Here is a 25,513-nt window from a genome sequence, read left to right on the forward strand (position 1 = left end):
AGGGTTCTTGGCAATGTAGAGGAGCAGAGAGATCTTGGGGTCTATGTTCATAGATCTTTGAAAGTTGCCACTCAAGTGGATAGAGCTGTGAAGAAGGCCTATGGTGTGCTAGTGTTCATTAGCAGAGGGATTGAATTTAAGAGCCATGAGGTGATGATGCAGCTGTACAAAACCTTGGTCAGGCCACATTTGGAGTACTGTGTGCAGTTCTGGTCGCCTCATTTTAGGAAGGATGTGGAAGCTTTGGAAAAGGTGCAAAGGAGATTTACCAGGATGTTGCCTGGAATGGAGAGTAGGTCTTACGAGGAAAGGTTGAGGGTGCTAGGCCTTTTCTCATTAGAACGGAGAAGGATGAGGGGCGACTTGATAGAGGTTTATAAGATGATCCGGGGAATAGATACAGTAGACAGTCAGAGACTTTTTCCCCGGGTGGAACAAACCATTACAAGGGACATAAATTTAAGGTAAATGGTGGAAGATATAGGGGGGATGTCAGAGGTAGGTTCTTTACCCAGAGAGTAGTGGGGGCATGGAATGCACTGCCTGTGGAAGTAGTTGAGTCGGAAACGTTAGGGACCTTCAAGCGGCTATTGGATAGGTACATGGATTAGGGTAGGATAATGGAGTGTAGATTAATTTCTTCTTAAGGGCAGCATGGTAGCGTTGTGGAAAGCACAATTGCTTCACAGCTCCAGGGTCCCAAGTTCGATTTCGACTTGGGTTACTGTCTGTGTGGAGTCTGCACATCCTCCCCGTGTGCGTGGGTTTCCTCCGGGTATTCCGGTTTCCTCCCGCAGTCCAAAGATGTGCAGGTTGGGTGGATTGGCCATGATAAATTTCCTTTAGTGTCCAAAATTCTATGATTAACCTAGGACAAAAGTTCGGCACAACATCGAGGGCCAAAGGGCCTGTTCTGTGCTGTATTTCTCTATTTATAAAAGAGGCGGATAAGAAATCAAAGATTCATATTTTTGTTCTTGGGGAGAAAGTACTGGTATTGATAGCAATGGTAGGTGAACCATTAAAAGCAAGACTTAGTGGCCCGGATCAAATTGAAAGGAAATTGAGAATTATTTGACAACAAATGCCAGATAGAAGGAAAACTCAAATATTTCATGTTACTATGCTCAAAAGATATTTTGATAGAGAATAAAGAAGGAGGAGGTGTTAGTCATTGTAACTCAGGGAGAAGAGATAAATCCAGGTGATTCCGAATTTGATGTTCTTCAAATTAAATTGGATATTGGAAGCATTAAGGAATTGGGATATATAATTGAGTTACCTTCTGGGGAAAAAAAAATCAAAATGACCTGAAAGAGTTATTACAGTCACATAAAATAAATTGGGAAAGTAATTATGCATAATGTAGATGTAGGAAATGCTATTCCCATTAAACAACAATCATACAGGCTGAATCCACTAAAGTTAGCACAGGTACAAAAGGAGATTGACAGCTTGCTCAATGTAAAAGCTGGTAGCATCTGTTCACTGCTTCTCTCACGATAGGGACCACCGCGGGAATAGCATGTTCGATTCTCCGCTGGTTGCGACCCGTACTTTGAAAAACCCTGGTTTAAATTCTTCTCTTGTGTGATTTTAAAAAAAAACATTTCATTGGAGACATTTTCAAATATATACATAACAAAGAAGAAAAACAAAAACCAACCATGGCAAGAGCAAATAGCCAAAACACTCCTGTGTGATGTTAAAGGTATTTTAATACTGTGTTAATAATAAAATTTGCATTAATATACCATATCCCCATTTTGCATGAAATCACTCCTGGAGCGAGGCATCCTTTCCTCATAGTCTTACAAAATTAAAATAAAATATTGGGGTTCCTATCCAGTATCCTAGCAACTGTTGAGGTGTGAATGATGAGCAGGTTAGGTGGATTGGCCATGCTAAATTGGCCGTGCTGTTCCCGCTGTGGTCCCTATCATGGGAGAAGCACTCAACAGACGCTACCGGCTTTTACACTGAGTATGCTGTCAATCTCCATTTGTACATGTGCTAACTTAGTGTCCAAAAGGTTAGGTGGATTGACTGGGTTTCCAGGATAGGGTGGAGGCATGGGCTTAAGTAGGGTGCTCTTTCCAAGGGTTGGTGCAGGCTCAATGGGCCGAGTGGCCTCCTTCTGCATTGTAAATTCTATGATTCTACAATAGCGTGAATCCCGGCTGAAAGGGCTGGAGCATCACGGGCGGCTGGATCTGGCTTCCAGCCCATTAATTAGATGCAATAGGTACAAAGCATTGAATTGTATATTTCCGCCACCTGTCGTCACTGGCACCGGACCAGAGCATAGAATGGGGTGCAAATCCCGTTTTTCGTCCAACGCTCCATTCTCTGCTGGATCCAGAAACTGACTACCGCAGTGGGCAATGGAGAATCTATCCCATAATCTTTCATGGGCCTTGGGCTGCCTGGTGTTTACATGGAAACTTTTTGTTAAAGGTTTTTGCAATTCTAGTTGACAACATATCCAGATTCTCCCCACCACTGAATGCCCATACGCCAGAAAACAAGAAGACCCAGGTCACCCTCTTAACTAGAACTGGGCCAACTCCATCTCCGCTTGCGCAAGGCTAGCCCCAAAAGCCTCATGCATCTGTAAGTGGTGTACAGAGCACACCTAACCAGAATGAGCAGGTTCTTCTTGGAGGTGGAGGGCAAGTGTGAACTGTGCCAAGGAGGCCGGGCAAACCACAACCACATGTTCTGGGCATGCCCTAGATGGGCCGGGTACTGGACGGCCTTCTTTGAAACAATGTCCAAGTTTGTGGAGGTGAGGGTGGAAACAAGCCCGAAAGTGGTGTCTTCGAGGCATCAGACCAGCCAAAACTATTTATGGGGAGGGGTGTCAATGCCCTTGTCTTTGCCTCCCTAATCGCCTGCCAAAGAATCCTGCTCAGCTGGCGATCAGAAGTACCACCCAAAGCTGCAGATCGGATGTCCGACCTATCGGAATTCCTCCACCTGGAGAAAATCAAATTCATCCGAGGTCAGAAGAGAGCTTCCACAAGATATGGGAGCCACTCACCAACTTGTTTGAAGACCTGTTTGTAGCCAACAGACAATAGAGCAAAGGGAGGGGAGGGGGGCAGCATAGGGGCCACGAAGGCACAAAAGAATAGGAAGAAGGAGGAAAGGAGGAGTGTAGAGTGAGGGGGGGAGGGAACAGCCGGAATAGACAAAAAAGCCAGAAAAACAGGGTCCTAAACAGGGGAGGGCAGGTCTACCCAAAAGTGTATATGGGGGGGGGGGGGGGGGGGGGGAGAGGGACTATTTGCATGTAAATACACGATTATCTCTTTCTGTAAACTTTGTAAAAACTGCTAAATTTCATTTAAAATATTTTTTGAAAACTGTAGAACTGGACCAGAAGACCACCTCAATCACAAGAGCCTCTTGTTACACAGCAGCTATCCATCTTGCACAGTCCCATGCGAACAGAGAAGAAGCATTTAATTACATTGAACACATCATGTCACACAGTATCAAGGGGAAGCACAGCGGTAAAAACTAGTATTATACTGATAATAATTAAGGGACTAAAATTTACTTGCACAGAAGCTGCGCCAGCGTTGAATTTGGGAGCACTCCAATGATGCGCTGGGGAATCCTTCTGGGAAGTTCCTAGAAGTGGTTTATCCAATTCTTGTCCAGAAGTGCTAACTTCCACTGGACAATTGCACTGGCTGGGAACCATCTGGCAGAAGCGATTTAAATTTCTAACTTCAGATGGTTCTGCCAGTTTTATCCTGAAAGTTACTCTGAGTTACAGGAAAAAAAACACTTCTAACTCCAAAGTATCTATATAAAACACCCAGATCCAGCCTGGTATGGGACACCCTCCCATACACATGATCCCCCAAGGGATCCACCACCACATCACTGACCCCCTCCTGGATGCCACCCCCTGAACAGATCCAGTCTGACCTCCCTTCCTAGCGTGACCTGGTTCGATCCCCCTCCCAGTGTGACCCAGTCTGGCACCCTAACTCTGACACCCTCTTCTGGCCTGACCACACCTCCTGACTGCCCCCCTTCTCCCTCCTGGATTAAACCCCCTCCTCGGACTGAGCCCCCCTCCAGTCTGACCCCCCTGTGCCTCTCCATCTGACCCCCTCCCCCCATCTGATCCAACTCAACCTCCTCGGTGCCCCCTTCTCCCCCAGGACCCTCATCTCTCTCTCTGGTCAGACCCAGCAACTCCCTCTCTCTCTCTGGGTCCAAACCAACCGCAGCCCCCACTCTCTCCTGTCAGACACCTCACCCTCCCCTCATCCCCCAGTCCATCCCTACAGTACGCCCCAGCATGTCTGAACCACTTACCTTTCAATTCTCTCTTTAAACACCTCCTTTACGGCAGCTGATGCCGTTAAAACAAGGCATTTCTGACCTTTCTGCACCCCAGTTACTCCACACCGCTGTAGCCAAGGCTGTGCTTCACCTGGCATGAGTGAGGAATGTTGGGTGAGACGGGCTTTGGAATCCCTGCGAATGTCGTCCATCAAGAGGCAATCTGCTGGAGATTGCCATGATGAGGAAATTACGGGCCCCAGTATCGGTATGTTTACCTTTTTTGCAAGAGGTGAAGCAGTTTTGTTGAGGGTGTCATGAAAATGTAAGGGTGAACTGTTCATGCATTGGATATGTTGGTTGATTATATTAAGGTTACCTCAAAGAGTGATTTGAAAACAGTCCAGTACTGTGGTGGTCAACCTGCGACCTGGGGTCACATTTGGCCTATCTGTAATGAGTGCGGCCTACGAGACATTTTGTTCGTCATTGTCCAGACGCAGGATCGCCACATTCCGCTGGTTTCCATCCACGTAACATTTTTCCTATTGGTATGACTTAAGTGATATGCACATAAAGCAAGGGCAAATTAAATGAGATGCATGCTGATTGAACACAATACTGACTATGAGAGCTATGCACTTCCTCTGAGTTCAAAGTGTAAATATTTATTTTACTTTTACCATTTGAAGTTGATGATGGTTCTATTAATATATAAATGATTAAGCATTTTCTATAACTTATTATGAAAAACTTGGCATGTATTATATGTATTTAATCTTATTCATGGGTCATGGTTAGTGAATAAGCCTGATTTCAGTCTTGCTGCCCACTGAGATGAAATGGGCGACTTATGTGGCCCACTCACTAGTTGAGGTTGCCCATCATTGGTCTAGCAGTTGACAAAGAAAATTCAGCAACTGCATATTCATCTTCCACAAAGTCTATATTGTCTTCTTCATGAAGGCATTATTGATGCATCTATAATGTAGAAAAGTAATGCTGTTGGGGAACACTGCATAATGAAACTTAGCATTGCAACCTCTGCTTTAATGTATGTTTTGCATGCTGGTTAAGAATTCTGGATAGTAATTGGGCTCAGCAATTGTACATAGCTGTCCTAGAGATGTCAGGATAACGGTTTTATTTCTGGATCAAAGGTGATATGGAGATTTGATTTAACATAAAGGCATTGTGACTGTTTGCCATGAAGACATTCACCTGCATGATCCTGTACAGGTGCTCAAATCTTACAACTTATTACACAATTGTGTGGCAGGACACTTTAGACCAGGCATTGTCAAACTCGGGGGCGCGACCCGTGGGTTGCGGACGGGTGTCGGAAGGGTTGCGGAGCCATCCGTCGCTCCCGATTGCGCAAATCTGCGCGCAACAGCCGGCTGTTAATAATGCCAGCTGCAAGCGGCTTTCAAAATGGCCGCGAACATGTAAAAAAAATGCGGCCGCACTGCGCATGCGTGTCAGATCATCGGCGCGCATGCGCAGTGCAGCTGCTTTCTTTTTAAATGGTCGCAGCTTTTTATTTTACAAGTTCGGGGAGGTTTTATTCATTTATTTTATTCATTTAATTTTTATTTTTTTCATTAATTTTATTCATTTTTATTTTTATTACAAGTTCGGGGGGGTTTATTTGATAAAATTTTATAGGAAAAAAATGCAGAACATTGGACAGATGGAGACTCCATACTTTCCGACACCGGAAGGCTCCACCTTCATCCAACAGGTTCCATTGGAGGAGTGTGTACGAGTGCCAAAGGGACCCAGAACATTTCATCCATTTTTGTCAGCAGCAAACAAGGTAAGAGAAAATGATGGGTCGCGCAGGTCGGCCAGTGTGGGTCGCGAAGGTCGGCCAGGTTTGGTCCCGAAGTTTGGCCGGTTGGTACAAATGGGTCCCCAGAAAACAGTTTGAAGAACACTGCGTTAGACAAGCATTTGTGATTGCAATTGATGATTCTCTGGGTTTTGAGAAATCTTGCAGTTTGAAAAATAAATGATAGTTCTCTCTGATGTATGTTCCCATGGGGAAAGTGAAGAATTTGTTGTAATTTGGCATACAATGCATCAGTTAAATCTTTGATTCAGTTGTGAAATGCATTGGTTGATTCGCCTTGTCACACCTTCCGTGCTGTAGTTTTTCAGATAGATCTGAGTTTTTAAATAAATTCCTCAGCTAAGTATGACTTTACTTCAGTGTGCAGTTTGAAGGATTACAGCCCTTATTTGTGGCCGATGTGTTGCATCCCTCCACTCTTTAATTTAAATAATTAAAAAGGGATTCCCATGAGGAATTGTCCCAATTAACAGGCAGCTACAAAAATAAATGGTACAAACTGATTTTCAAAAACCCTTTTCATCCCGAACCAACAAAAGACCCCAAAATTCTAAGACTATTCAGAATTATTTGGGAAATTGGTGTGTGGGGTTCCCAGGGGTCTAGAAACCCAGCAGTGTTGGGGAAGTAAGAGCTGCTGGATCCCCAGGTATGTCTTTTACAGCAATCCTTGTACACTAGGTTTGACATTTATGCTGCCCTAACCTCTCAAGGAAGCCTTTGGTTTCTCCTCGATCACAGTCTCTATTCCCCTTTGCTGACCATTCCCCCCCAAACTGGCCACTTCCTCTTCTCTTTTTTTAAATAAATTTATACCCAATTCTTTTTCGCCAATTAAGGGACAATTTAGCATGGCCAAACAACCTACCCTGCACACCTTTGGGGTTGTGGGGGTGAGACCCACGCAGACACAGGGAGGATGTGCAAACTCCACATGGACAGTGATCGGCGGCAGGATCGAACCTGGGTCCTCGCCGCCGTGAAACAGCAGTGCTAACGACTGCACCACCGTGCCACCTTACTTCCCCTTCTCACGTTGACCTCTCTGCCTCCCCTCCTTCAAGCTACAATCACAAATTCTCCATGCCACAGTAGTGGCTGGCCTTCCCCCTATGTTCCCAACCCTGAATGCCAACGTTGCCCGTCCGAATTTCAAGTGACTATCTCCAAGGGTTTTGGCTGCAGTCTCCTGCTAATGGTGTTTCTTCCCAGTCACCGACCAGACTGTCAAATCGACTGGCTCTCGCACAGTAAACAGAAGACAAAAGATAACGAGAAGTAAAAATCGAAAATGCGGGAAATATTCTGCATGTCAGGCAGAAAGGGAAAGTGTTAATGTTTTAGACTGATGCCTTTCCTTCAGAACCCTGATGAATATCTGATGAAATGTCATTTGATGTATCTGAACTGTTCAATCTTTCATCATGGGAAGATACCTTAGCTTTAGGTTTCAAATGCTGACAAAATAGACATTGTACATATTCATGCTGATAGTGCGGGGGCTGGCTGCCTCAACTCAAATGGCCATTACATAAATTTGCATAGTGATCCTCATGCCTACTAACTGGCCAAATCAAATATTTAGTCCTATATCTTTAATCATCTGTGGAGCTGAGGCTTTGGACACCCTCCCTTTACTCCGTCATGGAATTGTGCCTGCTTTGTATCTGAATCATCTCTTTAAAGGCCTCCCAATATTCAATTAATGTTTTGCCTATTGATTTTCAGTTCCAGTACACCTGGGCCAGATCCTTTTTCAATTCCCATTATTAAGTATTTTTATGCTTAATTCTACTTTGTCCCTTTCCACAACTATTCCAAACCTAATGATTTTATAATCACTATTCTCCAAATGCTCTTGCCCTGAAAGATAATCCTTATTTTTATGTGCTTCCTAACTTTCGCTGTTTTTTTCAAACTTACATACAAACAAGAAGGCGTAGGCCATTTGATAATATCCTGATTGTGGTCTCTATTTTCCTGTCTGTCCACTACCCCTGTTGACTCCCTTGTCAGTCAAGAATCTGTCTAACTGACGCTTAAAAAGATTCAATGTCCCTGCCTCCACTGTTTTCTGGGGAAGATAATTCCACAGACTAACAACCCTCTGAGAGAAAGTAAATCCCCCAATGTCCATCTTGAACAGGAGACCTCTTATTTTTGATTCTCTGCTCCCCAAGTTCTAGTCTCTCCCACAAGGGCTTTTGCTAACAATATAAACATAAAACGTGAACATAAAATGAGGTATGATGACCTTGGTTTGGCTCGACAATGTCACCATACCAGTCTCAAATATTACGCAAGTCAAGCGGGCGTGGAAATTGGAAGCTCATCATTTTTAAATCACCACTTAACAAGCTGGTGACAGTTAAAACACATTTGTATGGAATTTTTCATTGCCTGCTGGATTTTTCAAGTGTCAGATGGGGAAAGGCTTGTGAGTGCTTTATGCAAGGTATAAAGAGGCAGAAGAAGGGTGGAAGAGAAGGCTTGCATATGAGATTATGATTGTGTGTAGCAGCAGATAATGTTGGTGAAGGTGGCAGTGTATGTATGACCTTTATGTTAATTATTTGATTTTCAGTAAAATTATGATGGAATCAGAGAGCAGGGGCCCTTTAAATTTGTAACCTTGACTGACTTCCTGTTCACGGCATTGCCCGATTGCTGCATGACAATCCAGCCTAGACTCCCGATTGGACACACAGCGCCACTTTACACCTTTAATTGGCTGTCCAATGCATGCTTTGGAAATCTGAGATGGTGGGGACAGGAGCGAGCAGGACACTCACTTTCCAGTCCACCTCCTTCACTCTGCCGAAGAATGTAAAATCCAGCCCGACGTTAGACACTTTCTAGCTGCAATTGTTATTGAGCATGTGATGCACTATCAATTATGACGAGACGAGAGTAGAATGTAATCGAGGCTTTATTACACAGAGATGTGTGGCCTCCTGCAGCAGCTGGCGAAACGGCTGCTGTTCGGTGAGCACACATTTGTACTCCGCCTATTGGGCGGAGCCAGCAGGCAGGGATCTACTCCTGTACCTGTAGTACAGGGGCCTGACCATAATACTCATATATACAATATAATACAACAGTGGTGACTACCACAGCATGTCTGTTTGATTATCTGAGGAAAAGAGAATGGAGTAAATAATATTCAATCATCAGTGAACGTTTGACCTTATAATGGAGAGATTATTTTTGATGCAGCAGTTGCAAGATATTTGTGCTGAGGATGTTGTCCTGAGGAACTCCTGCAACAATGTTCTGGGGTTCAGATGATTCATCTCCAACACCACATCCCAAGTATGAGTAAAAATACATGTATAACTTGCTGTGGCAGGTTTGAGAGATTGTTTAGCTCTGTGTGCACGATGCTGTTTTCAATGTTTGGAATGTAGATTTTGTACTAGATTGGTATCTCATTTTCAGTATGCTTGGTGCTGCTACCACATGCTCTCCCACTTTCTTCATTGAACCAGATTTGGCCACCAGGCTGGAGAAGTTAGTGATATGTTTGACCATATGATCACAGATTATGGTGGCATACAATTCTGCTGGTGTTGATTGCTCATATATCTGAAGGATGAACATTTTTCAGCTGCTAAATCTATTTTTATTCTATCTCACTTGGCACGGCGGTACTGCGGTACAGCCATACAAGACAATGGAGGGTGTTATAAGTGATAAATTAGAGTTAATTACTAACTTTTTGCTTTGTGCACCAGTTTAATTTAAAAATGTCAATAGGTTAATCGTGCAATAAGAATATACAATAAAAACAAATATAAGTAAATGGACATGTTATTAATCATATCAATTTTTAACCATGGCACAAGTTGCATTTGGTAATACTTGTATGAACATCGGACAGAATCAGCGACATCATTTTCTCTTCAGAAACTGTTGAATCATATCAAGTGTTTCTCGTGTTACCAGCAAGCAATCATATATACTATATATAGAAAAATAGCTCCATTAATGCAAATTTATAAGTCATATTTTGATTCTCATTTTATCAAAGGAATAAAAAATCAGTTATTCTTGATAATTACAAAGTTAGATCATAAAATATATATATAAATTTTAAAAAATGTTTATAGCTTACATTAGAATACTGGCAAATCAAATACTTTCAATTAAATGCCAAATATAATTCAGTTCAATGGCAAGCCTGCAATTGCAGGGATGGAAAATAAAAACAGCTTTCGGCACAGTTAGCACAAATCCACGTCCAGAGGTACTGTTCAATAATATTCTTTGGGCTCACATTTGAGGTTGTTTTAATTGTTGAAATGTTATTGCAAAACATTCACTATGCATGAATTAAGAGATCTTGTTGCTTACAAGGGCTACTCAACAGTAGATTTATCTGTAAGAATCAGCAATGCATTGCAAAGGTCAATTAAATGCTTAGTTTTAATGAGTTCTACTTTAAATATATCTGCATTTGCACAATAAAAAAGGACATTATGCATTGGCACTTCTGTGGACGTGAAAGAAACTCGACGATGGTATGTTGCCTTCCTGGTGCCAGGGTCCAAGATGTCTCTGAACGGGCAGGTGGCATTCTGAAGGGGGAGGGTGAACAGCCAGAGGTCATGATATATATTGGTACTAACGGCATAGGCACAAGAGTGACGAGGAGTTCAGGGGGTTCAGAAGAAATTTAAAAAACAGGACTTCTAGGACTGCAATCTCATGATTACTCCCTGTGCCGCTTGCCAGTGAGGCTAGAAATAGGAAGACAGTTCAGCTAAACACGTGGCCAAACAGCTGGTGTAGGAGGGAGAGTTTCAGATATCTGGATCATTGTAATCTCTTCCGGGGCAGGTGGCACCTGTACAAGAAAGACGGATTGCATCTAAACTGGAGGGGCATAAATTCCTGGCTGCGAGGTTTGCTAGTGTCACAAGGGAGGGTTTAAACAAGTGTGGCAGTGGGGTGGGAACTGGAGAAATAGGCCATGAGGTGAAAAAACTGAGGGGGAACTAGAGAATAGGGCCAGTAAGACTCAGAGGAAGAGAAGACAGTGAGATGTTGCTGAACACAGCGGGACTGTGGACTGAATGCATTTGTTTCAATGCGAGAAGTGCAACAGGTAAGACAGATGAACTTAAGGTTTGGATTAGTACTTTGAACTATGACATTGTTGCCATTAGAGAGACTTGGTTGAGGGAAAGACAGGATTGGCAGCTAAATGTTCAAGGATTTTGATGTTTTGGGCAGCATAGAGGGATGTAAAAGGGGTGGGGGAGTTGCACTACTGGTTAAGGAGAATATCACAGCTGTACTGCGGAAGGACACCTCAGGGGCTCATGTAGTGAGGCAATACGAGTGGAGCTCAGGAATAGGAACGGGCAGTAACTATGTTGGGGGTTTATTATAGGACTGCCAACAGCCAGTGGGTGATAGAGAAGTAGATATTCAGGCAGGTTTTGGAAAGACGTAAAAGCAACAGTGTTGTTGTGGTGGGTGATTTCAACTTCCCCTATATTGACTGGGACTCACTTAGTGCCAGGGGCTTAAATGGGGCAGAGTTTGTAAGGAGCATCCAGGAGGGCTTCTTGAAACAATATGTTGATAGTTCAACTAGGGAAGGTGCCGTACTGGACCCGGTATTGGGGAATGAGCCTGGCCGGGTGATCGACGTTTCAGGCGGGGAACAGTGACCATAATTCAGAAGTTTTATGGTACTGATGGATAAAGGTAGAAGCAGTCCTCGGGTGAGGTTCTAAAATGTGGGAAAGCTAATTTTAACAATATTAGGCAGGAACTGAAGAATCTAGATTGGGAGCGGATGTTTGAGGGTAAATCTACATCTGGCGTGTGGGAGACTTTCAAATGTCGGTTTATAGAAATTCAGGACCAGCATGTCCCTGTGAGGAAGAACGATAAGTACTGCAAGTTTCAGGAACCTTGAGATAACGAGAGATATTGTGAGCCTGGTCAAAAAGAAAGAGGAAGCATTTGTCAGGGCTAGAAGGCTTGGAACAGACAAAGCCCATGAGGAATATAAGGAAAGTAGGAAGGAACCTAAGCAAGGACTCAGGAGGGCTAAAAGGGGTCATGAGACGTCATTGGCAAACAGGATTAAGGAAAATACCAAGGATTTTTGAATATGTTTATAAAGTGCAAGAGGGTAGCCAGGGAAAGGATTGGCCCACTCAAGGACAGGGGAGGGAATCTATGCGTGGTGCCACACGAAATGGACGAGGTAGTAAATAAGTACTTTGCATCAGTATTCACCAAAGAGAAAGACTTGGTGGATGATGAGTCTAGGGAAGAGTGTGTAGAAAGTCTGGGACACATAGGTGGGGCGGTAGCACAGTTGCTTCACAGCCCCAGGATCCCAGGTTTGATTCCCGACTTGGGTCACTGTCTGTGTGGAGTCTGCACGTTATCCCCGTGTCTGCGTGGGTTTTCTCTGATTGCTCCAGTTTACTCCCACAGTCCAAAGATGTGCAGGTTAGGTGGATTGGTCAGGCTAAATTGCCCTTAGTGTCCAAAAATGTTAGTTGGGGTTTCTGGGTTACGGGTATAGGGTCGAGGTGTGGGTTTGGGTAGGGTGCTCTTTCCAAGGTCCGGTGCAGACTCGAGGGCTGAATGGCCTCCTTCTGCACTGTAAACTCTTTGAATGTTGAGAACAAAAAGGAGGTGTTGGGCGCTTTGAAAAACATTAAGGTAGATAAGTCCCCAGGGCCAGATGGAATCTACCCCAGAATACTGAGGGAGGCAAGGGAGGAAGTTGCTGGGGCCTTGTCAGAAATATTTGTTTCCTCACTGGCTATGGATGAGGTCCCAGAGGAATGGTGATTACCCAATGTTGTTCCTTTGTATAAGAAGGATAGCAAGGATAATCCAGGAAATTACAGGCTGGTGAGCCTTATGTCAATGGTAGGGAAATTATTGGAGAGGATTCTTCGAGACAGGGTTTGCTCTCATTTGGAAGCAAGTGCACGTATTAGTGAAAGGCAGTATGGTTTTGCGAAGAGGTGATTTTGCCTCACTAACTTGATTGGGTTTTTCGAGAAAGTGATGAAGATGATTGATAAAGGTAGGCAGTGGGACTTCTGTTGATGGCTGGCGGGAGGCAGCTGCATGTTGGAGGGCTCCCGCTTAGGAATAGAATTTTCGGGGTTTTAAGGCCCGGTCCCAGGGGCAACGGATGCTGAAAGAGTTTTAGGAAGACACAGTGAGGAGAAATGTCCACGTTTTCAAAAAAATGGCCGTGAAAAAGGGGGCTAATGAAAGTCCGCTGGTGAGTGGAAAAGTCGGCGCGGGAACTGTAAGGAAAGCGGAGACTGGGGCGCCGGGAGAGGCTGCATTGCTCACGGCAGAAGGAATAACCATGGTGATGGCCATGGAACTTGAAAAACAGTTCACAAAGCACATGGAAGCGATAAAGAAGGAGATGGGGGCAGTATTGAAAGTGCTGGTGGAGGAGGCGATTGCCCCGGTGAGGGCGGCGGTATTGAGCACAGCGGCGGAGGTGCGGGAACAGGGTGCGACACTGAAGGAAGTGGAAGAGGCACTATCGCAACACAGTGATCAACACACCTCGATGGGGTAGGAGCTGCGGAGGGTGATAGAGACCAACAAGGGTCTGCGAGCCAAAATGGAAGACCTGGAAACAGATCCAGGCAGCAAAATCTGAGGATCGTGGGTCTGCCCGAAGGGGCGGAAGGCTCGAGGCCGACAGAGTATTTTGCCACGATGTTGGCGGAGCTATTGGGGGAGGGGGACGATCCCTCTCGATACGAACTGGATCTGGCGCATAGGTTGTGGAGACCTATACCAAAGGCAAATGAGCCGCCAAGAGTAGTGACTGTTTTTTTCTGTAGGTATAGCATGAAGGAGAAGGTCCTGTGTTGAGCAAAGCAGAAGCGGATGGTGCAGTGGGCTGGAGCTGGTATGTGCATATATCAGGACTTTACGGTGGAGTTGGCGAGGAGGCGGGCGGCCTTCGGCCGGGTGAAGAGGGCACTGTACAACAGCAAGGTGCAGTGCGGCAGAGTGTATCCAGCTAAGTTGAGGGTGACCTACAAATCCAAGGACTTTTATTTTCGGATGGCGGAAGCAGCGGAGGTGTTTGCGAAGGCAGAAGGACTGTGGCAGAATTGAGAAATGGGACTGAGAGTTGGTCTTGTACTGATGTAGCCTCATGTAACTTTATTTTTTCACTGCGTGTTTGTGTATGTACTAAATGAATCAACGCTGTATATTTGGACAAGTGAAGAGTTGGGAATTTCATTTGCAATGATGTTTCTTTGGAGCTTGCGTGTGTATGCTGGGGTTGTATGTTAAAGGGGATTTCTTTGTTTCCCTGGGACCGGGCCGAGGGGGAGGAGACCCGGGCGGGAGGTCTCCAAACTGGCTGGTTTAAGCTGGCCAGTGAACGGGAGTGAGGTGGGGGGGAGCGGCTGTAGCCATCGGAGCCTGGTAGAACAGGTTTCAATGAGTCTAGCTGAGGTGGGGGGGGGTTGGATTATATATGTTAATGGTGACCATGGGCGATTCCTGATTCCTTTTTCTTTTTTTTTCTTGGGAGGTTTATTTTTATTTGATGCCTATATTGTCATGCGAGCCGTTGTTTGGGGGTTGGTGGGAGGATGGGATCGTAGTTGTTAAGAAGGGGATTGACATTGTATTCGTTACCGTTTCCTGTTTGTTGGTGGGGTGTAAATTTTGAAGAAAATGTGAAAAAAGAGAATAAAAATATTTTTTAAAAAGATAAAGGTAGGCAGTGGATGTTATCTGCATGGACTTCAGTAAGGCTTTTGACAAGGTCCCGCATGGCAGACTGATACAGAAGGTGAGGTCATATGAGGTCAGAGGTGAGCTGGCAAGATGAACAGAGAACTGGCTCAGTCACAGAAAGCAAAGGGTTGCAGTGGAAGGGTGCTTTTCTGAACGGAGGGCTGTGATTAATGGTGTTCCACAGGGATCAGTGCTGGGGCCTTTACTCTTTATAGTACAGAAAATGATTCGGAGGAAAATGTAACTGGTCTGATTAGTAGGTTTACGGACGACACATAGGTTGGTGGAAATGCAGATAGAGATGAGGACAGTCAGAGGATGCAGTAGGACATAGATCGGTTGGAGACTTGGGCAGATGGAATTTAATCCGGACAGATGTGAGGTAATGCATTTTGGATACAGGAGGGAACTATACAGCAAATGGCAGAACCCTTAAGAGTACTGACAGGCAGAATTATCTGGGTGCACAGGTCCACACGTCACTGAAAGTGGCAACACAGATAGAGAAGTTAGTTAAGAAAGCATACGGTGTGCTTGCCTTCATTGGCCGGGATATTGAGTGTTCAATTCTGGTCGCCGCACTACCAGAAGGATCTGCAGGCTTTGGAGAGGGTACAGAAGATATTGCCTGGTATGGAGGGCATTAGCTATGTGGATAGGTTGGATAAACCCGGTTTGTTCTCACTGGAATGACGGAGGTTCAAGGGCGACCTGATAGAAATCTGCAAAATTATGAGGGGTATGGACAGAGTGGATAGTCAGAAGCCTTTTCCCAGGGTGGAAGAGTCAATTACTAGGGGACATCGTTTTAAGGTGCGAGGGGCAAAGTTTAGAGGAGATGTGCAAGGGAAGGTTTTTACACAGACGGTAGTCGGTGCCTGGAACTCGCTGCCAGAGGAGGTGGTGGAAGCAGGTACGATAGTGGCAATTAAGGGGCACCTTGACAAATACATGAATAGGTTGGGAATAGAGAAATACGGAATCCAGAAGTGTTGAAGGTTTTAGGTTAGATGGGCAGCATGGTCTGCACAGGCTTGGAGGGCCAAAGGTCTTTTTCCTGTGCTTTAATTTTCTTTGTTCTTTATAACTGTCATATATAGCTGTATAATAAAATTATTTTCTTCATTTCTTCTGCACCGTCTTAGAATAAATGTTCTGAATGAAAATTTAAGACCGTTGTGCAATTATTTCCAAAGTTGCTCATGGAGGAATAAATGGGTTCGAACAGCTTTATTTTTTAACACAACTTGTTCTTCCATTGATTTGCATTGTATTTCTGGCAACGTTGACCTAAAATAAAAACACAGTAACAACACAATAATTTTGTATTTATGTGCAACAGGAGAACTCACAAAAATAACATTTTCATTTATGCAGTGCCTTTCAAGTAAATTAATGCTTCACAATTAGGTCGAAGCCTTTAGCCCGACGGAAAATGGATGTGGAGCAAGGAAGTGAGATCAAGGGAAGTGGCTAAAAAGAGAGCTTTCTTGGGAAGGTTTGAGAAAGTGCTGAGCCTGTTCAGAACATTAGGACAGAGCTTTGCGCAAAAGCAATAGGAGAGGCCACAGCCGGAGTGAGACACAGTCAGAGTGAGTTTGAAACTCGGGAATTTGAAACAGAGTGGGAATTGAATTGGTAAGTCTTTCCCTCTTTACTTTTTTATAAGTTTAATAGTCGAGTTAAAGGGTTTATAAGAAGCTGCCCCACCCAGATAACTGAGTGGCAGTTATCTGTTGATCACTTGAAGCCTGCTTAGGAATCAAGAAGTGTTGACGGCATACTTTTCAAGTTTAACTGGTGTGAGTAATCTCAACTCTATTTCAGAAAGGTGCTTCAAAGCGCACTCACTTTGTACACGAGCAGTGGCAGAGACTACATCCGGAGTGAGACACAGCCATTGTCAATTTGAAATTTGGGAATTTTATCTCCAGCTACAGCTTGTGGTAGCCCGGGTTTTGGAGCTGGAGCGGTGGCTGGGGACACTGTGAATTATTTGTGAGGCGGAGTGTCGTGGATAGCACGTCTAGAGAGGTGGTCACACTGCAGGCTCATATGCCACAGGCAGGAAGGGAATGGGTGACCAGCAGGCAGAGCAAGAGAACGAGGCAGGCAGTGCAGGAATCTCCTTTAGGTATTTCCCTGCAACATAGATATACCGTTCTGGATATTGTTGAGGGGAATGACCTCGCAGGAGAACAGTAAGAAGTCTTACAACACCAGGTTAAAGTCCAACAGGTTTGTTTCAAACACTAGCTTTCGGAGCACTGCTCCTTGCTCAGGTGAATGAAGAGGTATGTTCCAGAAACATATATATCGACAAAGTCAAAGATGCCAGACAATGCTTAGAATGTGAGCATTTGCAGGTAATTCAGTCTTTACAGATCCAGAGATAGGGGTAACCCTAGGTTAAAGAGACGTTAAGTGTCTCACGCCAGGACAGTTGGTAGGATTTGGCAAGCCCAGGCCAGATGGTGGGGGGTGAATGTAATACGACATGAATCCCAGGTCCCGGTTGAGGCCGCAATCATGTGTGCGGAACTTGGCTGTAAGTTTCTGCTCGGCGATTCTGTGTTGTCGCGCGTCCTGAAGGCCACCTTGGAGAACACTTACCCGGAGATCAGAGGCTGAATGCCCTTGACTGCTGAAGTGTTCCCCGACTGGAAGGGAACATTCCTGCCTGGTGATTGTCGCGCGATGCCCGTTCATTCGTTGTTGCAGCGTCTGCATGGTCTTGCCAATGTACCACGCTTCGGGACATCCTTTCCTGCAGCGGATGAGGTAGACAACGTTGGCCGAGTCGCACGAGTATGCACCGCGTACCTGGTGGGTGGTTTTCTCAAGTGTAATGGCGGTATCCATGTCGATGATCTGGAACGTCTTGCAGAGATTGCAATGGCAGGGTTGTGTGGTGTCATGGTCACTGTTCTGAAGACTGGGTAGTTTGCTGCAAACAATGGTTTATTTGAGGTTGCGCGGTTGTTTGAAGGAAAGTAGTGGGGGTGTGGGGATGACCTTGGCAAGATGTTCGTCTTCATCGATGACATGTTGAAGGCTGCGAAGAAGATGTCGTAGTTTCTCCGCTCCGGGAAAGTACTGGACGACGAAGGGTACTCTGTCGGTTGCACCCCGTGTTTGTCTTCTGAGGAGGTTGGTGCAGTTTTTTGCTGTGGCGCGTTGGAACTGTCGATCGATGAGTCGAGCGCTATATCCCATTCGTACGAGGGCATCTTTCAGTGTCTGTAGATGTCTGTTACGTTCCTCCTCGTCTGAGCAGATCTTGTGTATATGGAGGGCTTGTCCATAGGGGATGGCTTCTTTAATGTGTTTAGGGTGGAAGCTGGAGAAGTGGATCATCGTGTGGTTATCCATGGGCTTGCACTAAAGCAAAATGCTGAGGTGACCGTCCTTGATGGAGACACGTGTGTCCAAGAATGCAACTGATTTTGGAGAGTAGTCCATGGTGAGTCTGATGGTGGCATGGAACTTATTGATGTCTTCATGTAGTTGTCTCAGTGATTCTTGGCTGTGGGTCCAAAGGAAAAAATGTAATCGATGTATCTGGTGTGTAACGTCGGTTGAAGGTCCTGTGCGGTGAGGAGGTCTTGTTCAAACTTGTGCATGAAGATGTTGCCGTATTGAGGTGCGAATCTGGTCCCCATGGCTGTCCCGTGCGTCTGGATGAAGAACTTGTTGTCGAAGATGAAGACATTGTGATCCAGAATGAAGCAGATGAGTTGCAGAATTGCGTCTGGAGATTGGTAATTGTCGGTATTGAGTACCGAGGCTGTTGCAGCAATGCCGTCGTCATGGGGGATGCTGGTGTAGAGTGCCGAGACGTCCATTGTGACGAGGAATGTTCCCGGTTCAAATGGTCCATGGGTGCTGAGTGTCTGTAGGAAGTCTGTCGTATCGCGACAGAAGCTGGGCGTACCTTGTGCGATGGGTTTCAAGATGCCCTCGATGTAGCCAGAGAGGTTCTCATACAGGTTCCCATTGCCTGAAACGATAGGACGGCCTGGTGTGTTGGCGTTATGTATTTTCGGGAGGCAGTAGAGATCTCCAATGCGGGGAGTACGTGGGATGAAAGCATGTAGGGTACTCTGAAGGTCTGGATCCAAGGTCTTGATCAGTCTGTTGAGTTGGCGGATGTGTTTCTTGATCGGATCTGCGGGTAGCTGTCTGTAGTGTTAGAACATAGAACATAGAACATAGAACACTACAGCGCAGTACGGGCCCTTCGGCCCTCGATGTTGCGCCGACCTGTGAAACCATCTGAAGCCTATCTGACCTACACTATTCCATTTTCATCCATATGTCTATCCAGTGACCACTTAAATACCCTTAAAGTTGGCGAGTCTACTACTATTGCAGGCAGGGTGTTCCACACCCCTACTACTACTTAGAGGGCAGCAGGGTAGCATGGTGGTTAGCATAAATGCTTCACAGCTCCAGGGTCCCAGGTTCGATTCCCGGCTGGGTCACTGTCTGTGTGGAGTCTGCACGTCCTCCCCCTGTGTGCGTGGGTTTCCTCCGGGTGCTCCGGTTTCCTCCCACAGTCCAAAGATGTGCGGGTTAGGTAGATTGGCCATGCTAAATTGCCCGTAGTGTCCTAATAAAAGTAAGGTTAGGGGGGGGGGGTTGTTGGGTTATGGGTATAGGGTGGATACGTGGGTTTGAGTAGGGTGATCATGGCTCGGCACAACATTGAGGGCCGAAGGGCCTGTTCTGTGCTGTACTGTTCTATGTTCTATGTTCTATGTACTCTGAGTAAAGAAACTGCCTCTGACATCTGTCCTATATCTCTCACCCCTCAATTTAAAGCTATGTCCCCTCGTGTTGGTCATCACCATCCGAGGAAAAAGACTCTCACTGTCCACCCTATCTAACCCTCTGACTATCTTATATGTCTCTATTAAGTCACCTCTCAGCCTTCTCCTCTCTAACGAAAACAACCTCAATTCCCTGAGCCTTTCCTCGTAAGACCTTCCCTCCATACCAGGCAACATCCTAGTAAATCTCCTCTGAACCCTTTATTCGTTATTGAGTTGTCAACAGCCTCAGTACTCAACACCGACAATTGCCAATCTCCAGACGCAATTCTGCAACTCACCTGTTTCATTCTGGATCCCAACGTCTTCACCTTCAACAACAAATTCTTCATCCAGACGCACGGAACAGTCATGGGGACCAAATTCACTCCTCAATACGCCAACATCTTCATGCACAAGTTTGAACAGGATCTGCTCACCTCACAGGATCTTCAACTGACGTTATACACCAGATACATCGATGACATTTTTTTTCTTTGGACCCACGGCGAAGAATCACTGAAACGACTACACGATGACAGCAATAAGTTCCATGCCACCATCAGACTCACAATGGACTACTCTCCAAAATCAAGTTGCACATTGGACACACTCGTCTCCATCAAGGACGGTCACCTCAGCACTTCGCTTTACCGCAAGCCCACTGATAACCTCACGATGCTCCACTTCTCCAGCTTCCACCCTAAACACATTAAAGAAGCCATCCGCTATGGACAAGCCCTCCGTATACACAGAATCTGCTCAGACAAGGAGGAGCATAACAGACATCTACAGACACTGAAAGATGCCCTCGTACGAACGGGATATGGCACTTAACTCATCGATTGACAGTTCCAACACGCCACAGCAAAAAACCGCACCGATCTCCTCAGAAGACAAACACGGGACACAACCGACAGAGTACCCTTCGTCGTCCAGTACTTTCCCGGAGCGGAGTATCTACGACATCTTCTTTGCAGCCTTCAACACGTCATCGCTGAAGACGAACATCTTGCCAAGGTCATCCGCACACCCCCACTAGTTGCCTTCAAACAACCGCGCAACCTCAAATAAACCATTGTTTGCAGCAAACTACCCAGCCTTCAGAACAGCGACCACGGCACCACACAACCCTGCCATGGCACATCGCGCGACAATCACCAGGCAGGAATGTTCCCTTCCAGTCGGGGAACACTTCAGCAGTCAAGGGCATTCAGCCTCTGATCTCCGGGTAAGTGTTCTCCAAGGCGTCCTTCAGGACGCGCGACAACACAGAATCGCCGAGCAGAAACTTACAGCCAAGTTCCGCACACATGAGTGCGGCCTCAACCGGGACCTGGGATTCATGTCGCATTACATTCACCCCCCACCATCTGGCCTGGTCTTGCAAAATCCTACCAACTGTCCTGGCTTGAGACAATTCACACCTCTTTAATCCGGGGTTACCCCTATCTCTGGATCTGTAAAGACTGAATTACCTGCAAATGCGCACGTTCTAAGCATTGTCTGGCATCTTTGAATTTGTCTATATATATATGTTTCTGGAATATACCTCTTCATTCACCTGAGGAAGGAGCAGTGCTCCAAAAGCTAGGACTTTAACCTGGTGTTGTAAGACTTCTTACTGTGCTCACCCCAGTCCAACGCCGGCATCTCCACATCATGGCTCTCAGGAGAAAGCAGCAGCCAAATTTATTGTGTCATGGTTGGCTCTGCTGCAGAGGGGAGGAGTAAACAGTGTGGTAATGCAATAGTTATAGGGGATTCCATTGTAAGGGGAACAGACAGGTGTTTCTGTGGCCGCAAACAAGACTCCAGGATGGTATGTTGCCTTCCTGGTGCTAGGATCAAGGATGCCTCGGAACAGTATATTCTGAAGGATATTCTGGAGAGGGAGGGTAAATAGCCAGTAGTCGTGGTACACACTGGTACAAATGAGATAGATTTAAAAAAGGGACGAGGTCCTTAAAGCAGAATACAGGGTGATAGGAAGAAAGTTGAGAAGTTGGACCTCAAAGATAGTGATCTCAGGATTACTACCAGTGCCACGTGCTAGGCGAAGTAGAATTATCAGGATGTATTGGGTGAATACATGACTGAAGAGATGGTATGAGGGGGAGGATTTCAAATTCCTGGAGCATTGGGATAGGTTCTGGCGGAGGTAGAACCAGTACAAAATAAGCGGGTTACATCTGGGCAGGACTGGGACTGACGTCCTCGGGGGAATATTTGCTAGAGTAGCTGGGGAGGGTTTAAACTAAAAGGAAGGAGGATGGGAGCCTATGCAAGGAGTTGAGGAGGAGGAAACAAAGACAAAAACAAAAGACAGAAAAGGGAATTAGGGGCGGCATGGTGGCGCAGTGATTAGCACTACTGCCTACAGCATTGAGGATCCGAGTTCGGTCCTGGCCGCCCGGGTCACTGACTGCATGGAGTTTGCACATTCTCCGCGTGTTTGCATGGGTTTCACCCCCCACAACCCAAAGATGTGCAGGTTAGGTGGATTGGCCTTGCCAAATTGCCCCTTAAATGGAAAGAAAAATTGGGTACTCTAAATTTATATTAAAAAAAGAAAAGTGACAAGCAGAGAAAACAAGAGCCAAATTCAAACAGGGCCACAATGAAAAATATTGGGAGCACATTAGAAACACATGCAATAAAGAAACATCTGCAATTATGGGTGATTTTAATCTGCCTGTAGATTGGGCAAATCAAATTAGTCACAATACCATAAACGAATTCCTGGAATTCATACAGGATGGTTTTCTGGACCAATATGTTGAGGAACCAACTGAGAACAGGCATCGAGACTGGGTACTGTGTAATGATGGCGGAATCATTGACAATCTAGTTCTGCGAGACCCCTTGGGGATGAGCAACCATAATTTGGTAGAATTTTTCATCATGCTAGAGAGTGAAGTAGTTGATTCTGAGACTGGTGATCTGAAGCTTAATAAAAAAAACTACAATGATATGAGGCGTGAGTTGGCTATGATCGATTGGGAAACATTACTTCAACGTATGACTGTGGATAGACAATGGCAAACATACAAGGAGCACATGGGAGAATTGCAACAACTGTTTATTCCTGTCTGGCACAAAAGTAAACCAGGAAAGGTGGCCAATCCATGGCTTACAAGTGAAATTAGAGATAGTATTCGATCCAAGGAAGAAGCATACAAATTGGCCAAGAAAAACAAGATTGATTAAGAAGGGGAAAATAGAGTATGAGATTAAGCTAGCAGGGAGCATAAAAAATGATTGGAAAAGTTTCTATAGGTATGTGAAAATAAAAAGATTGGTGAAGAAAAATGTAGGTCCGTTACAGGAAATTATAATGGGGACAAAGAAATGGCTGAGTAATTAAATACATACTTTGGTTCTGTCTTCACAAATGAGGGCACAAGTAAGATACTAGAAATGTTGGGGAATGCAGGGTTTAGTGAGAGGGAGGAACTGAAAGAAATCAATATTAGTAGAGAAATGGTGTTCGAGAAATTGATGGGAATGCAGGCTGATAAATCCTCAGAGTGGGATGATCTACATCCCAGAGTACATAAGGAAGCTCTAGAAATAGTGGATGCAATGGTGCTCATCTTTCAGCATTTTAAAGACTCTGGAACAGTTCTTACACATTGGAGGGCAGCTAATGTAACTCCACTATTTAAAAAGGGAGGTAGAGAGAAAACAGGGAATCATAGACCAGGAAGCCTGACATCGGTAGTGTAGAAAATTCTAGAATCCGTTATCAAAAATTTTAAGCAGAGCCCTTAGAAAACAGTGGCAGGATCGGACAGAGTCAGCATGGATTTATGAAGGGGAAATCATGTTTGACAAATCAACTGGAATTCTTCAAGAATGTAATTAGTAGAGTTGATGAGGGGGAGCCAGTGGATGTGGTTTATTTGGACTTTTGCCAAAGTCCCGCCTAAGAGATTACTGTGTAAAATGAAAGCGCATGGGATTAAGGGTAGTGTATTGCGATGGATAGAAAACTGGTTGGCAGACAGAAAACAAAGAGTAGGAATGAACGGATTTTCTTCAAATAGGCAGGAAGTGACTAATGTGGTACTGCAGGGATCAATGTTAGGAGCCAGCTATTCACAATATATATTAATGATTTAGATGAGGGAAACAAATGTAATGTCTCCAAATTTGCAGATGATCAAAGCTGGGTAGGAGGGTGAACTGTGAGGTGGATGCAGTGATCCTTCAGTGTGATTTGGACAAGTTGAGTGAATGGGCAAATGAATGGCAGATGCAGTATAATTTGGATAAATGCAAAAATGGGAAGACAGACTATTATCTGAATAGCCAGAAATTAAGAGAGGGGAACGTGTAGCAAGACCTTGGTGTCCTGGTACACCAGTCACTGGTGGTAAGCATGCAGGTACAGCAGGCAATAAAGAAGGCAATGGTATGCTGTTCTTCACTGCGGGAGGATTCGAGGACAGGAACAGGGTTTGTCTTACTGCAATTATACTGGCAATTGGTGAAGCCACACATGGAATATTTTGTGCAGTTTGGCGGGACTGACATATGAGGAAAGATCAAGTCAGTTAGGATTGTATTTGCTGGAGTGCAGAAGAATGAGGGGGGTCTCACAGAAACCTATAAAATTTTAACAGGACTGGACAGGGTCGATGCAAGAAGGACGTTCCCGATGGTGGTGGTGTCCAGAACCCGAGGTCACAGTCTACATTACACAGTCTGAGGATATGGGGTAGGCCATTTAGGACAGAGGTGAGAAGAAATTTCTTCACCAGAGAGTGGTGAGCCTGTGGAATTTGGTTCCAGAGGAAGTCATTGAGGTCAAATCATTGTATGTTTTCAAGAAGCAGTTAGGTATAGCCCTTGGGGCAAAGGGGATCAAAGGATATGGAAGGAAGGCAGGATTAGTCTATTGAGTTGGATGATCAGCGATTTTCATCATGAATGGCAGATACAAGCGCAAAGTGCCAAATGGCCTCCTCCTGCTCCTATTTTCTATGAAGCATCTGAAGACTTGACCACTTCACCACAAATGTTTGGGCAAATGGAGACAGGGTGAGGGCTGGAGTAATTTTTTGGGAGTCATTATTATTTCTGATTTATTGAAGCACAATGCCAGGGCACAGAGGCAGTGCTTGTACCCAGCCCACCTCCACACCCAGCCTGTGCATTTGTTCTGGGATTGCCTGCTCAACCCTTATTTCAACCCGCCCATCGCCAACTGAAAATCTGACTTGCGGACAGACATTCTTAAAGGATGCAGTCGCCTAACTGGGAGACCTCTCAACCTTGCAAACCTGTGCCGAAGAGATGTCCACTCCTCCACTGGACTCTGCAATTCACTTGCAGTGGATTTTTCAGCAAGGTGCCTGCTAATACTTGCAGAAATTCTTCTCTCTTTTCCCTATTTTTGCACATTTATTGATTGATATGCTTGAGTTTGTGCTTTATTTTATTTTTGAATGAAATGGAACACTTATAGTGACCAAGAGCATATTCAGTTCTAAAACTGGCAATTTGTATATATCTGGAGATCTGGGCATCATTTACATCCCATCAGACAATAATGAGGTCAAGTTGATGCCAATGGGTGGATTGGGGCTGTTGCAATGTCACTTTCCACCTGTTTTTCATTGGAAATAGTATGTTGGTAATGACGAAGTTGTGCTGCTGCAGAATTCCAGGCACTGCCCATTTGAAGTAGCGTATACCATACCATAACAATACCATAGCGCTCAAATACAGATGGCTATGAATCAAAGTATTTTCGACGTCGTGCACTGAA

The 25,513-nt window shown here is 45.1% G+C and overlaps 1 protein-coding gene across 10 annotated transcripts in view; it reads right to left on the reverse strand.

The window, feature by feature from the left end:
* Window positions 1-15,808: 15,808 nt before the first annotated feature.
* Window positions 15,809-25,513, reverse strand: part of cobl (cordon-bleu WH2 repeat protein) — a 509,208-nt gene continuing 499,503 nt past the window's right edge. For all 10 annotated transcript variants that reach the window (XM_038797758.1, XM_038797757.1, XM_038797756.1 and 7 more), the window contains one exon: window positions 15,809-16,216. In XM_038797758.1, coding sequence (XP_038653686.1) covers window positions 16,157-16,216 — 60 coding nt within the window. In that variant the 3' untranslated portion in view covers window positions 15,809-16,156. The remainder of the gene's footprint in view (window positions 16,217-25,513) is intronic.

Source organism: Scyliorhinus canicula, chromosome 5 (assembly GCF_902713615.1).
Source record: "Scyliorhinus canicula chromosome 5, sScyCan1.1, whole genome shotgun sequence".
Taxonomy (NCBI): domain Eukaryota; kingdom Metazoa; phylum Chordata; class Chondrichthyes; order Carcharhiniformes; family Scyliorhinidae; genus Scyliorhinus; species Scyliorhinus canicula.